Raw genomic sequence first — 15,442 nt, forward strand, 5'->3', positions numbered from 1 at the left:
AAAATAAGATATTCCTTTATTAGTCCTGCAGTGGGGAAATTTGCAGTGTACAGCAGCAAAGGGGATAGTGCAAAAAACAAGATGCATCAGCTTACACAGTAAAAAAAAAGAGCTAAAAAAAGAGTAACAAAATATGAACCATTTAAATAGAAGGAAGTATAAAAATAGGAGCAGTATATATAGTATTAACAATAAACAGACTATTAACAAAATTGCACAAGTGGAAAATTATATCTTAATGTCGCCACTGATTAATTAGCTCTCTGGTTTGTTTTGGGGAAAAATAATTCTACCTTTAAATAATGAACTAGACCAAATGTTTCTGTCATTCAGCTGTACCATCCTCTAGGGGGCAGCAGGCCATAGAATAATGTTGCCTTCAGGGGGGGTATGTTTTCGTGGTGTTATGATTGGGCAAAAACAATCTGCATATGAAAACTAACCACACTATCCTTCAACCAAATGAAATTACGTGATATGTAGGCTATATGTGAAATCAAGTACAGTGTGTCTGCTCTTGCAATGCCCAAACAATGCAAGTCTGAGCAAACTCTCCTTGTTACAACTGCTGTATTTACTAGCTCTTTCGGTTGGCAGATGAGCCCTCATCTTGTAATTCCAATATTTCCGACAGTCTTTGAAGGAGGCGTAAACTTGTAGTCGTTGGCTTCGGCTTCATCTGATGATGGGAAGTCCGGCTCTTTTTAGTGAGCCAGATCATTTGGCTCAGCTCACCAAGAAGATCCGGCTCTTTCGGCTCCCAAACGGCTCTTCATTTTACCACTTCTGCCTTTTTATAATTCAGCCAAAATTCCGCGCTGTTTTGACCTATGATAAGTAATTGTGCACATATATCACTTAAATTATTCAATATAATTATACTAAACCTTCTAATTTCCAGAATACCATAATTTTACATGCTGCTTCGTTTCCGACTGTCACTCATCTTGTCCGCTATTCGATCACCGCACTCCTCTCTCTCTTTCGCTCCTCCTCTCCCTCCTGCTGTGTACCTGTAGACCGTCAGCACGCCGTGCATCTCCGCCCCTCCCTGCTCGATCGTATTATCCTTGTCTGTTATCCCGATTGGTCCCACGGACGTCATTAACACAACATTCAGTCACAGTCAGTGCATGGAGTGCCCGTGGTGTGTAGAAGATCATCCTATCATTCTGCTTTGAATTAATTAAAGAAAAAAAAAGAAGAAAAAAACGACTCTCGGAAGGGAGCCGGCTCTTATCGTTCACTTATAAGAGCCGTCTCTTTGAACCGGCTCGTTCGTAAAGACACATCACTAATGTCATCTGAGTCGGGGGGTTTACACTCAGTGTCACATTTAAAATTACAGCAGCGCTGCTCACTTTGCAGCGTACTCTTTTGACTAGTATTAATAACATGTCTAAATACCAACATGGATATGGCACTAACGCTTATTGACGTTTTAAAGTTTGTTGTTTAAGCAACAGCAAACTGGGCACCCCTTTGAAAATGGTACATTCCACATCTGACCGTCCAAAACAAAGATGGCACATGATATGAACTTTAACTAACGTGTCTTCAAGGCGAAAACGAAACCTTACAACCACCGTGTGACTGAAACTGATCCCTGAGGCTGTAGTCATGGCACTGCAAATATCAGCTCTACTCTCACATGTCAGAGTCCCTGTGTGCACCCTGGTCCGTGCTGACTTCCAGGGTGTCAAGTTCAAACACGTGTTGAGTCCTGGACGCCTCCAGCTGGGAGCGAAGCCAGCAACAAGTCCTAGTCCTGTCCGCGGCCATATTAAAGCTGTGAAGTTGTCAACGACAGCAGTAGCAGCAGCAGGTCTGTGGAGGTCCAGCCAGGTGAAGTTTTCTTCCTCCTCAGCCCGAGGGAGGAGAGGTTGGCAGGGTCAGGTAGCCCTCTGTGGTGCCGCCCTCCTGGGAGTGAGCACCGGCGCGCTGCTCCAGTCTCTCCACACCGGAACAGTCACCGCCATGGACCGGAAAGTTAACCTGAACTCCGCTGAGGGAGACTGGAAGGAGACCAAGGGTGAGACTGTTCAACCAAGAGGCCGAGAGGAGTTTAATTAGATTTTTACAATATAGCCACAATTAAACCCTGAACTGTTCTTTGTCAACAAATGAAAGAGAAACATGTGTGCTGTCACTTGACAAAAGCACCTGCCCAGCTGTTAGTAGTCACTGGTTGATATATAGATTAAAGATGAGACTACCTCAGTTGTCATAAGACTAAAAGTAGCGACCCTATATGTCAGGGGTCAGCAACCTGTGGCTCTTCAGCCCCTCTCCAGTGGCTCCCTGTGGATTTATAAAAATGGAAATGAATAACTGAACATTTTCATTTTTATTTATCATCGTTGTAGGTCTATGGTACGACAGAGTATTAGGGCCACATTGAGGAAAATAAATAAATCTGAGATTTCGAGAATAAAGTCATAGTTTACGCGAAAAAAAGTCGTAGTATTACGAGAATAAATTCATAATAGTACGAGAATAAAGTCATAGTATTATGATAATAGTCAGAAGTTTACGAGAAAAAAAGTCATAATATTATGAGAATAAAGTCAGAAGTTTACGAGAAAAAAAGTCGTAATATTACGAGAATGAAGTCAGAAGTTTACGAGAAAAAAAGTAATATTATGAGAATAAAGTCAGAAGTTTACGAGAAAAAAGTCGTAATATTATGAGAATAAAGTCATAATAATACGATAATAAAGTCATAGGTTTAAAAGAAAAAAATCGTAATATTATGATAATAAAGTCAAGTTTCCAAGAAAAAAAAGTTGTAATATTATGATAATAAAGTCAGAAGTTTACGAGAAAAAAGTCGTAATATTATGAGAATAAAGTCAGAAGTTTACGAGAAAAAAAGTCGTAATATTATGAGAATAAAGTCATAATATTACGAGAATAAATTCATAGGTTAAAAAAAGTCGTAATATTATGATAATAAAGTCAGAAGTTTACGAGAAAAAAAAGTCGTAATATGAGAATAAAGTCAGAAGTTTACGAGAAAAAAAGTCGTAATATTATGAGAATAAAGTCATAATATTACGAGAATAAATTTATAGGTTAAAAAAAGTCGTAATATTATGATAATAAAGTCAGAAGTTTACGAGAAAAAAAAGTCGTAATATGAGAATAAAGTCAGAAGTTTACGAGAAAAAAAGTCGTAATATTATGAGAATAAAGTCAGAAGTTTACGAGAAAAAAAAGTCGTAATATTACGAGAATAAAGTAAAAAATGTACGAGAAAAAAGTCGTAAGATTATGAGAATAAAGTCATAATAATACGAGAATAAAGTCATAGGTTTAAAAGAAAAAAATCTCAATATTATGATAATAAAGTCAAGTTTCCGAGAAAAAAAAGTTGTAATATTATGATAATAAAGTCAGAAGTTTACGAGAAAAAAGTCGTAATATTATGAGAATAAAGTCAGAAGTTTACGAGAAAAAAGTCGTAATATTATGAGAATAAAGTCAGAAGTTTACGAGAAAAAAAGTCGTAATATTATGAGAATAAAGTCATAATATTACGAGAATAAATTCATAGGTTAAAAAAAGTCGTAATATTATGATAGTAAAGTCAGAAGTTTACGAGAAAAAGTCGTAATATGAGAATAAAGTCAGAAGTTTACGAGAAAAAAAGTCGTAATATTATGAGAATAAAGTCAGAAGTTTACGAGAAAAAAGTCGTAATATTATGAGAATAAAGTCAGAAGTTTACGAGAAAAAAAGTCGTAATATTATGAGAATGAAGTCATAATATTACAAGAATGAATTCATAGGTTAAAAAAAGTCGTAATATTATGATAATGAAGTCAGAAGTTTACGAGAAAAAAAAGTCGTAATATGAGAAAGTCAGAAGTTTACGAGAAAAAAAGTCGTAATATTATGAGAATAAAGTCAGAAGTTTACGAGAAAAAAAAGTCGTAATATTACGAGAATAAAGTAAAAAATGTACGAGAAAAAAGTCGTAAGATTATGAGAATAAAGTCAGAAGTTTACGAGAAAAAAGCCATAGTATTATGAGAATAAAGTCAGAAGTTTACGAGAAAAAAAAGTCGTAATATTATGATAATAAAGACAGAAGTTTACGAGAAAAAAAGTCGTAATATTATGAGAATAAAGTCAGAAGTTTACGAGAAAAAAAAGTCGTAATATTACGAGAATAAAGTCAGAAGTTTACGAGAAAAAAAGTCGTAATATTATGAGAATAAAGTCAGAAGTTTACGAGAAAAAAGTCGTAATATTATGAGAATAAAGTCATAATAATACGAGAATAAAGTCATAGGTTTAAAAGAAAAAAATCTTAATATTATGATAATAAAGTCAGAAGTTTACGAGAAAAAAGTCGTAATATTATGAGAATAAAGTCAGAAGTTTACGAGAAAAAAGTCGTAATATTATGAGAATAAAGTCAGAAGTTTACGAGAAAAAAGTCGTAATATTATGAGAATAAAGTCAGAAGTTTACGAGAAAAAAAGTCGTAATATTATGAGAATAAAGTCAGAAGTTTACGAGAAAAAAAAGTCGTAATATTACGAGAATAAAGTAAAAAATGTACGAGAAAAAAGTCGTAAGATTATGAGAATAAAGTCAGAAGTTTACGAGAAAAAAGCCATAGTATTATGAGAATAAAGTCAGAAGTTTACGAGAAAAAAAAGTCGTAATATTATGATAATAAAGACAGAAGTTTACGAGAAAAAAAGACGTAATATTATGAGAATAAAGTCATAATATTACGAGAATAAATTCATAGGTTAAAAAAAGTCGTAATATTATGATAGTAAAGTCAGAAGTTTACGAGAAAAAGTCGTAATATGAGAATAAAGTCAGAAGTTTACGAGAAAAAAAGTCGTAATATTATGAGAATAAAGTCAGAAGTTTACGAGAAAAAAGTCGTAATATTATGAGAATAAAGTCAGAAGTTTACGAGAAAAAAAGTCGTAATATTATGAGAATAAAGTCAGAAGTTTACGAGAAAAAAAAGTCGTAATATTACGAGAATAAAGTAAAAAATGTACGAGAAAAAAGTCGTAAGATTATGAGAATAAAGTCAGAAGTTTACGAGAAAAAAGCCATAGTATTATGAGAATAAAGTCAGAAGTTTACGAGAAAAAAAGTCGGAATATTATGAGAATAAAGTCAGAAGTTTACGAGAAAAAGTCGTAATATTATGAGAATAAAGTCATAATAATACGAGAATAAAGTCATAGGTTTAAAAGAAAAAAATCTTAATATTATGATAATAAAGTCAAGTTTCCGAGAAAAAAAAGTTGTAATATTATGATAATAAAGTCAGAAGTTTACGAGAAAAAAGTCGTAATATTATGAGAATAAAGTCAGAAGTTTACGAGAAAAAAGTCGTAATATTATGAGAATAAAGTCATAATAATACGAGAATAAAGTCATAGGTTTAAAAGAAAAAAATCTTAATATTATGATAATAAAGTCAAGTTTCCGAGAAAAAAAAGTTGTAATATTATGATAATAAAGTCAGAAGTTTACGAGAAAAAAGTCGTAATATTATGAGAATAAAGTCAGAAGTTTACGAGAAAAAAGTCGTAATATTATGAGAATAAAGTCAGAAGTTTACGAGAAAAAAGTCGTAATATTATTAGAATGAAGTCAGAAGTTTACGAGAAAAAAAGTCGTAATATTATGATAATAAAGTCAGAAGTTTACGAGAAAAAAAAGTCGTAATATGAGAATAAAGTCAGAAGTTTACGAGAAAAAAAGTCGTAATATTATGAGAATATAGTCAGAAGTTTACGAGAAAAAAAAGTCGTAATATTACGAGAATAAAGTCAGAAGTTTACGAGAAAAAAGTCGTAATATTATGAGAATAAAGTCAGAAGTTTACGAGAAAAAAGTCGTAATATTATGAGAATAAAGTCAGAAGTTTACGAGAAAAAAAGTCGTAATATTATGAGAATAAAGTCATAATATTACGAGAATAAATTCATAGGTTAAAAAAAGTCGTAATATTATGATAATAAAGTCAGAAGTTTACGAGAAAAAAAAGTCGTAATATGAGAATAAAGTCAGAAGTTTACGAGAAAAAAAGTCGTAATATTATGAGAATAAAGTCAGAAGTTTACGAGAAAAAAAAGTCGTAATATTACGAGAATAAAGTAAAAAATGTACGAGAAAAAAGTCGTAAGATTATGAGAATAAAGTCAGAAGTTTACGAGAAAAAAGCCATAGTATTATGAGAATAAAGTCAGAAGTTTACGAGAAAAAAAAGTCGTAATATTATGATAATAAAGACAGAAGTTTACGAGAAAAAAAGTCGTAATATTATGAGAATAAAGTCAGAAGTTTACGAGAAAAAAAAGTCGTAATATTACGAGAATAAAGTCAGAAGTTTACGAGAAAAAAAGTCGTAATATTATGAGAATAAAGTCAGAAGTTTACGAGAAAAAAGTCGTAATATTATGAGAATAAAGTCAGAAGTTTACGAAAAAAAAAGTCGTAATATTACGAGAATAAAGTCAGAAGTTTACGAGAAAAAAGTCGTAATATTATGAGAATAAAGTCAGAAGTTTACGAGAAAAAAAGTCGTAATATTATGAGAATAAAGTCATAATATTACGAGAATAAATTCATAGGTTAAAAAAAGTCGTAATATGAGAATAAAGTCATAATATTACGAGAATAAATTCATAGGTTAAAAAAAGCCGTAATATTATGATAATAAAGTCAGAAGTTTACGAGAAAAAAAAGTCGTAATATTACGAGAATAAAGTCAGAAGTTTACGAGAAAAAAAGTCGTAATATTATGAGAATAAAGTCAGAAGTTTACGAGAAAAAAGTCGTAATATTATGAGAATAAAGTCATAATAATACGAGAATAAAGTCATAGGTTTAAAAGAAAAAAATCTTAATATTATGATAATAAAGTCAAGTTTCCGAGAAAAAAAAGTTGTAATATTATGATAATAAAGTCAGAAGTTTACGAGAAAAAAGTCGTAATATTATGAGAATAAAGTCAGAAGTTTACGAGAAAAAAGTCGTAATATTATGAGAATAAAGTCAGAAGTTTACGAGAAAAAAGTCGTAATATTATTAGAATGAAGTCAGAAGTTTACGAGAAAAAAAGTCGTAATATTATGATAATAAAGTCAGAAGTTTACGAGAAAAAAAAGTCGTAATATGAGAATAAAGTCAGAAGTTTACGAGAAAAAAAGTCGTAATATTATGAGAATATAGTCAGAAGTTTACGAGAAAAAAAAGTCGTAATATTACGAGAATAAAGTCAGAAGTTTACGAGAAAAAAGTCGTAATATTATGAGAATAAAGTCAGAAGTTTACGAGAAAAAAGTCGTAATATTATGAGAATAAAGTCAGAAGTTTACGAGAAAAAAAGTCGTAATATTATGAGAATAAAGTCATAATATTACGAGAATAAATTCATAGGTTAAAAAAAGTCGTAATATTATGATAATAAAGTCAGAAGTTTACGAGAAAAAAAAGTCGTAATATGAGAATAAAGTCAGAAGTTTACGAGAAAAAAAGTCGTAATATTATGAGAATAAAGTCAGAAGTTTACGAGAAAAAAAAGTCGTAATATTACGAGAATAAAGTAAAAAATGTACGAGAAAAAAGTCGTAAGATTATGAGAATAAAGTCAGAAGTTTACGAGAAAAAAGCCATAGTATTATGAGAATAAAGTCAGAAGTTTACGAGAAAAAAAAGTCGTAATATTATGATAATAAAGACAGAAGTTTACGAGAAAAAAAGTCGTAATATTATGAGAATAAAGTCAGAAGTTTACGAGAAAAAAAAGTCGTAATATTACGAGAATAAAGTCAGAAGTTTACGAGAAAAAAAGTCGTAATATTATGAGAATAAAGTCAGAAGTTTACGAGAAAAAAGTCGTAATATTATGAGAATAAAGTCAGAAGTTTACGAAAAAAAAAGTCGTAATATTACGAGAATAAAGTCAGAAGTTTACGAGAAAAAAGTCGTAATATTATGAGAATAAAGTCAGAAGTTTACGAGAAAAAAAGTCGTAATATTATGAGAATAAAGTCATAATATTACGAGAATAAATTCATAGGTTAAAAAAAGTCGTAATATGAGAATAAAGTCATAATATTACGAGAATAAATTCATAGGTTAAAAAAAGCCGTAATATTATGATAATAAAGTCAGAAGTTTACGAGAAAAAAAAGTCGTAATATTACGAGAATAAAGTCATAATAATACGAGAATAAAGTCATAGGTTTAAAAGAAAAAAATCTTAATATTATGATAATACAGTCAAGTTTCCGAGAAAAAAAAGTTGTAATATTATGAGAATAAAGTCAGAAGTTTACGAGAAAAAAGTCGTAATATTATGAGAATAAAGTCAGAAGTTTACGAGAAAAAAGTCGTAATATTATGAGAATAAAGTCAGAAGTTTACGAGAAAAAAGTCGTAATATTATGAGAATAAAGTCATAATAATACGAGAATAAAGTCATAGGTTTAAAAGGAAAAAATCTTAATATTATGATGATAAAGTCAAGTTTCCGAGAAAAAAAAGTTGTAATATTATGATAATAAAGTCAGAAGTTTACGAGAAAAAAGTCGTAATATTATGAGAATAAAGTCAGAAGTTTACGAGAAAAAAGTCGTAATATTATGAGAATAAAGTCAGAAGTTTACGAGAAAAAAAGTCGTAATATTATGAGAATAAAGTCATAATATTACGAGAATAAATTCATAGGTTAAAAAAAGTCGTAATATTATGATAATAAAGTCAGAAGTTTACGAGAAAAAAAAGTCGTAATATTACGAGAATAAAGTCAGAAGTTTACGAGAAAAAAAGTCGTAATATTATGAGAATAAAGTCAGAAGTTTACGAGAAAAAAGTCGTAATATTATGAGAATAAAGTCATAATAATACGAGAATAAAGTCATAGGTTTAAAAGAAAAAAATCTTAATATTATGATAATAAAGTCAAGTTTCCGAGAAAAAAAAGTTGTAATATTATGAGAATAAAGTCAGAAGTTTACGAGAAAAAAGTCGTAATATTATGAGAATAAAGTCAGAAGTTTACGAGAAAAAAAGTCGTAATATTATGACAATAAAGTCAGAAGTTTACGAGAAAAAAGTCGTAATATTATGAGAATAAAGTCATAATAATACGAGAATAAAGTCATAGGTTTAAAAGAAAAAAATCTTAATATTATGATAATAAAGTCAAGTTTCCGAGAAAAAAAAGTTGTAATATTATGATAATAAAGTCAGAAGTTTACGAGAAAAAAGTCGTAATATTATGAGAATAAAGTCAGAAGTTTACGAGAAAAAAGTCGTAATATTATGAGAATAAAGTCAGAAGTTTACAAGAAAAAAGTCGTAATATTATGAGAATAAAGTCAGAAGTTTACGAGAAAAAAAGTCGTAATATTATGATAATGAAGTCAGAAGTTTACGAGAAAAAAAAGTCGTAATATGAGAATAAAGTCAGAAGTTTACGAGAAAAAAAGTCGTAATATTATGAGAATATAGTCAGAAGTTTACGAGAAAAAAAAGTCGTAATATTACGAGAATAAAGTCAGAAGTTTACGAGAAAAAAGTCGTAATATTATGAGAATAAAGTCAGAAGTTTACGAGAAAAAAGTCGTAATATTATGAGAATAAAGTCAGAAGTTTACGAGAAAAAAGCCATAGTATTATGAGAATAAAGTCAGAAGTTTACGAGAAAAAAGTCGTAATATTATGAGAATAAAGTCAGAAGTTTACGAGAAAAAAAGTCGTAATATTATGAGAATAAAGTCAGAAGTTTACGAGAAAAAAAAGTCGTAATATTATGATAATAAAGTCAGAAGTTTACGAGAAAAAAGTCGTAATATTATGAGAATAAAGTCAGAAGTTTACGAGAAAAAAGTCGTAATATTATGAGAATAAAGTCAGAAGTTTACGAGAAAAAAAGTCGTAATATTATGAGAATAAAGTCATAATATTACGAGAATAAATTCATAGGTTAAAAAAAGTCGTAATATTATGATAATAAAGTCAGAAGTTTACGAGAAAAAAAAGTCGTAATATGAGAAAAAAGTCAGAAGTTTACGAGAAAAAAAGTCGTAATATTATGAGAATAAAGTCAGAAGTTTACGAGAAAAAAAAGTCCTAATATTACGAGAATAAAGTAAAAAATGTACGAGAAAAAAGTCGTAATATTATGAGAATAAAGTCAGAAGTTTACGAGAAAAAAGCCATAGTATTATGAGAATAAAGTCAGAAGTTTATGAGAAAAAAAAGTCGTAATATTATGATAATAAAGACAGAAGTTTACGAGAAAAAAAGTCGTAATATTATGAGAATAAAGTCAGAAGTTTACGAGAAAAAAAAGTCGTAATATTACGAGAATGAAGTCAGAAGTTTACGAGAAAAAAAGTCGTAATATTATGAGAATAAAGTCAGAAGTTTACGAGAAAAAAGTCGTAATATTATGAGAATAAAGTCATAATAATACGAGAATAAAGTCATAGGTTTAAAAGAAAAAAATCGTAATATTATGATAATAAAGTCAAGTTTCCGAGAAAAAAAAGTTGTAATATTATGATAATAAAGTCAGAAGTTTACGAGAAAAAAGTCGTAATATTATGAGAATAAAGTCAGAAGTTTACGAGAAAAAAGTCGTAATATTATGAGAATAAAGTCAGAAGTTTACGAGAAAAAAGTCGTAATATTATGAGAATAAAGTCAGAAGTTTACGAGAAAAAAAAGTCGTAATATTACGAGAATAAAGTCAGAAGTTTACGAGAAAAAAAGTCGTAATATTATGAGAATATAGTCAGAAGTTTACGAGAAAAAAAAGTCGTAATATTACGAGAATAAAGTCATAATATTACGAGAATAAATTCATAGGTTAAAAAAAGTCGTAATATGAGAATAAAGTCAGAAGTTTACGAGAAAAAAAGTCGTAATATGAGAAAGTCAGAAGTTTACGAGAAAAAAAGTCGTAATATTATGAGAATAAAGTCAGAAGTTTACGAGAAAAAAAAGTCGTAATATTACGAGAATAAAGTAAAAAATGTACGAGAAAAAAGTCGTAAGATTATGAGAATAAAGTCAGAAGTTTACGAGAAAAAAGCCATAGTATTATGAGAATAAAGTCAGAAGTTTACGAGAAAAAAAAGTCGTAATATTATGATAATAAAGACAGAAGTTTACGAGAAAAAAAGTCGTAATATTATGAGAATAAAGTCAGAAGTTTACGAGAAAAAAAAGTCGTAATATTACGAGAATAAAGTCAGAAGTTTACGAGAAAAAAAGTCGTAATATTATGAGAATAAAGTCAGAAGTTTACGAGAAAAAAGTCGTAATATTATGAGAATAAAGTCATAATAATACGAGAATAAAGTCATAGGTTTAAAAGAAAAAAATCTTAATATTATGATAATAAAGTCAGAAGTTTACGAGAAAAAAGTCGTAATATTATGAGAATAAAGTCAGAAGTTTACGAGAAAAAAGTCGTAATATTATGAGAATAAAGTCAGAAGTTTACGAGAAAAAAGTCGTAATATTATGAGAATAAAGTCAGAAGTTTACGAGAAAAAAAGTCGTAATATTATGAGAATAAAGTCAGAAGTTTACGAGAAAAAAAAGTCGTAATATTACGAGAATAAAGTAAAAAATGTACGAGAAAAAAGTCGTAAGATTATGAGAATAAAGTCAGAAGTTTACGAGAAAAAAGCCATAGTATTATGAGAATAAAGTCAGAAGTTTACGAGAAAAAAAAGTCGTAATATTATGATAATAAAGACAGAAGTTTACGAGAAAAAAAGACGTAATATTATGAGAATAAAGTCATAATAATATGAGAATAAAGTCATAGGTTTAAAAGAAAAAAATCGTAATATTATGATAATAAAGTCAAGTTTCCGAGAAAAAAAAGTTGTAATATTATGATAATAAAGTCAGAAGTTTACGAGAAAAAAGTCGTAATATTATGAGAATAAAGTCAGAAGTTTACGAGAAAAAAGTCGTAATATTATGAGAATAAAGTCAGAAGTTTACGAGAAAAAAGTCGTAATATTATGAGAATAAAGTCAGAAGTTTACGAGAAAAAAAAGTCGTAATATTACGAGAATAAAGTCAGAAGTTTACGAGAAAAAAAGTCGTAATATTATGAGAATATAGTCAGAAGTTTACGAGAAAAAAAAGTCGTAATATTACGAGAATAAAGTCATAATATTACGAGAATAAATTCATAGGTTAAAAAAAGTCGTAATATGAGAATAAAGTCAGAAGTTTACGAGAAAAAAAGTCGTAATATGAGAAAGTCAGAAGTTTACGAGAAAAAAAGTCGTAATATTATGAGAATAAAGTCAGAAGTTTACGAGAAAAAAAAGTCGTAATATTACGAGAATAAAGTAAAAAATGTACGAGAAAAAAGTCGTAAGATTATGAGAATAAAGTCAGAAGTTTACGAGAAAAAAGCCATAGTATTATGAGAATAAAGTCAGAAGTTTACGAGAAAAAAAAGTCGTAATATTATGATAATAAAGACAGAAGTTTACGAGAAAAAAAGTCGTAATATTATGAGAATAAAGTCAGAAGTTTACGAGAAAAAAAAGTCGTAATATTACGAGAATAAAGTCAGAAGTTTACGAGAAAAAAAGTCGTAATATTATGAGAATAAAGTCAGAAGTTTACGAGAAAAAAGTCGTAATATTATGAGAATAAAGTCATAATAATACGAGAATAAAGTCATAGGTTTAAAAGAAAAAAATCTTAATATTATGATAATAAAGTCAGAAGTTTACGAGAAAAAAGTCGTAATATTATGAGAATAAAGTCAGAAGTTTACGAGAAAAAAGTCGTAATATTATGAGAATAAAGTCAGAAGTTTACGAGAAAAAAGTCGTAATATTATGAGAATAAAGTCAGAAGTTTACGAGAAAAAAAGTCGTAATATTATGAGAATAAAGTCAGAAGTTTACGAGAAAAAAAAGTCGTAATATTACGAGAATAAAGTAAAAAATGTACGAGAAAAAAGTCGTAAGATTATGAGAATAAAGTCAGAAGTTTACGAGAAAAAAGCCATAGTATTATGAGAATAAAGTCAGAAGTTTACGAGAAAAAAAAGTCGTAATATTATGATAATAAAGACAGAAGTTTACGAGAAAAAAAGACGTAATATTATGAGAATAAAGTCATAATATTACGAGAATAAATTCATAGGTTAAAAAAAGTCGTAATATTATGATAGTAAAGTCAGAAGTTTACGAGAAAAAGTCGTAATATGAGAATAAAGTCAGAAGTTTACGAGAAAAAAAGTCGTAATATTATGAGAATAAAGTCAGAAGTTTACGAGAAAAAAGTCGTAATATTATGAGAATAAAGTCAGAAGTTTACGAGAAAAAAAGTCGTAATATTATGAGAATAAAGTCAGAAGTTTACGAGAAAAAAAAGTCGTAATATTACGAGAATAAAGTAAAAAATGTACGAGAAAAAAGTCGTAAGATTATGAGAATAAAGTCAGAAGTTTACGAGAAAAAAGCCATAGTATTATGAGAATAAAGTCAGAAGTTTACGAGAAAAAAAGTCGGAATATTATGAGAATAAAGTCAGAAGTTTACGAGAAAAAGTCGTAATATTATGAGAATAAAGTCATAATAATACGAGAATAAAGTCATAGGTTTAAAAGAAAAAAATCTTAATATTATGATAATAAATTCAAGTTTCCGAGAAAAAAAAGTTGTAATATTATGATAATAAAGTCAGAAGTTTACGAGAAAAAAGTCGTAATATTATGAGAATAAAGTCAGAAGTTTACGAGAAAAAAGTCGTAATATTATGAGAATAAAGTCAGAAGTTTACGAGAAAAAAGTCGTAATATTATTAGAATGAAGTCAGAAGTTTACGAGAAAAAAAGTCGTAATATTATGATAATAAAGTCAGAAGTTTACGAGAAAAAAAAGTCGTAATATGAGAATAAAGTCAGAAGTTTACGAGAAAAAAAGTCGTAATATTATGAGAATATAGTCAGAAGTTTACGAGAAAAAAAAGTCGTAATATTACGAGAATAAAGTCAGAAGTTTACGAGAAAAAAGTCGTAATATTATGAGAATAAAGTCAGAAGTTTACGAGAAAAAAAGTCGTAATATTATGAGAATAAAGTCATAATATTACGAGAATAAATTCATAGGTTAAAAAAAGTCGTAATATTATGATAATAAAGTCAGAAGTTTACGAGAAAAAAAAGTCGTAATATGAGAATAAAGTCAGAAGTTTACGAGAAAAAAAGTCGTAATATTATGAGAATAAAGTCAGAAGTTTACGAGAAAAAAAAGTCGTAATATTACGAGAATAAAGTAAAAAATGTACGAGAAAAAAGTCGTAAGATTATGAGAATAAAGTCAGAAGTTTACGAGAAAAAAGCCATAGTATTATGAGAATAAAGTCAGAAGTTTACGAGAAAAAAAAGTCGTAATATTATGATAATAAAGACAGAAGTTTACGAGAAAAAAAGTCGTAATATTATGAGAATAAAGTCAGAAGTTTACGAGAAAAAAAAGTCGTAATATTACGAGAATAAAGTCAGAAGTTTACGAGAAAAAAAGTCGTAATATTATGAGAATAAAGTCAGAAGTTTACGAGAAAAAAGTCGTAATATTATGAGAATAAAGTCAGAAGTTTACGAAAAAAAAAGTCGTAATATTACGAGAATAAAGTCAGAAGTTTACGAGAAAAAAGTCGTAATATTATGAGAATAAAGTCAGAAGTTTACGAGAAAAAAAGTCGTAATATTATGAGAATAAAGTCATAATATTACGAGAATAAATTCATAGGTTAAAAAAAGTCGTAATATGAGAATAAAGTCATAATATTACGAGAATAAATTCATAGGTTAAAAAAAGCCGTAATATTATGATAATAAAGTCAGAAGTTTACGAGAAAAAAAAGTCGTAATATTACGAGAATAAAGTCAGAAGTTTACGAGAAAAAAAGTCGTAATATTATGAGAATAAAGTCAGAAGTTTACGAGAAAAAAGTCGTAATATTATGAGAATAAAGTCATAATAATACGAGAATAAAGTCATAGGTTTAAAAGAAAAAAATCTTAATATTATGATAATACAGTCAAGTTTCCGAGAAAAAAAAGTTGTAATATTATGAGAATAAAGTCAGAAGTTTACGAGAAAAAAGTCGTAATATTATGAGAATAAAGTCAGAAGTTTACGAGAAAAAAGTCGTAATATTATGAGAATAAAGTCAGAAGTTTACGAGAAAAAAGTCGTAATATTATGAGAATAAAGTCATAATAATACGAGAATAAAGTCATAGGTTTAAAAGGAAAAAATCTTAATATTATGATGATAAAGTCAAGTTTCCGAGAAAAAAAAGTTGTAATATTATGATAATAAAGTCAGAAGTTTACGAGAAAAAAGTCGTAATATTATGAGAATAAAGTCAGAAGTTTACGAGAAAAAAGTCG

The 15,442-nt window shown here is 28.5% G+C and overlaps 1 protein-coding gene across 3 annotated transcripts in view; it reads left to right on the forward strand.

Moving 5' to 3' along the window:
- Positions 1 to 1,352: 1,352 nt before the first annotated feature.
- macrod1 (mono-ADP ribosylhydrolase 1) overlaps positions 1,353 to 15,442 on the forward strand; it is a 192,130-nt gene continuing 178,040 nt past the window's right edge. Inside the window, exon 1 of one of the 3 annotated variants that reach the window (XM_074648624.1) lies at positions 1,353 to 2,032. In XM_074648624.1, the coding sequence (XP_074504725.1) occupies positions 1,621 to 2,032 (412 nt within the window). In that variant the 5' untranslated portion in view covers positions 1,353 to 1,620. The remainder of the gene's footprint in view (positions 2,033 to 15,442) is intronic. The other 2 variants (XM_074648623.1, XM_074648622.1) reach the window with 2 other exon arrangements.

The sequence above is a fragment of the Sebastes fasciatus genome, chromosome 10 (genome assembly GCF_043250625.1).
Source record: "Sebastes fasciatus isolate fSebFas1 chromosome 10, fSebFas1.pri, whole genome shotgun sequence".
Classification (NCBI taxonomy): domain Eukaryota; kingdom Metazoa; phylum Chordata; class Actinopteri; order Perciformes; family Sebastidae; genus Sebastes; species Sebastes fasciatus.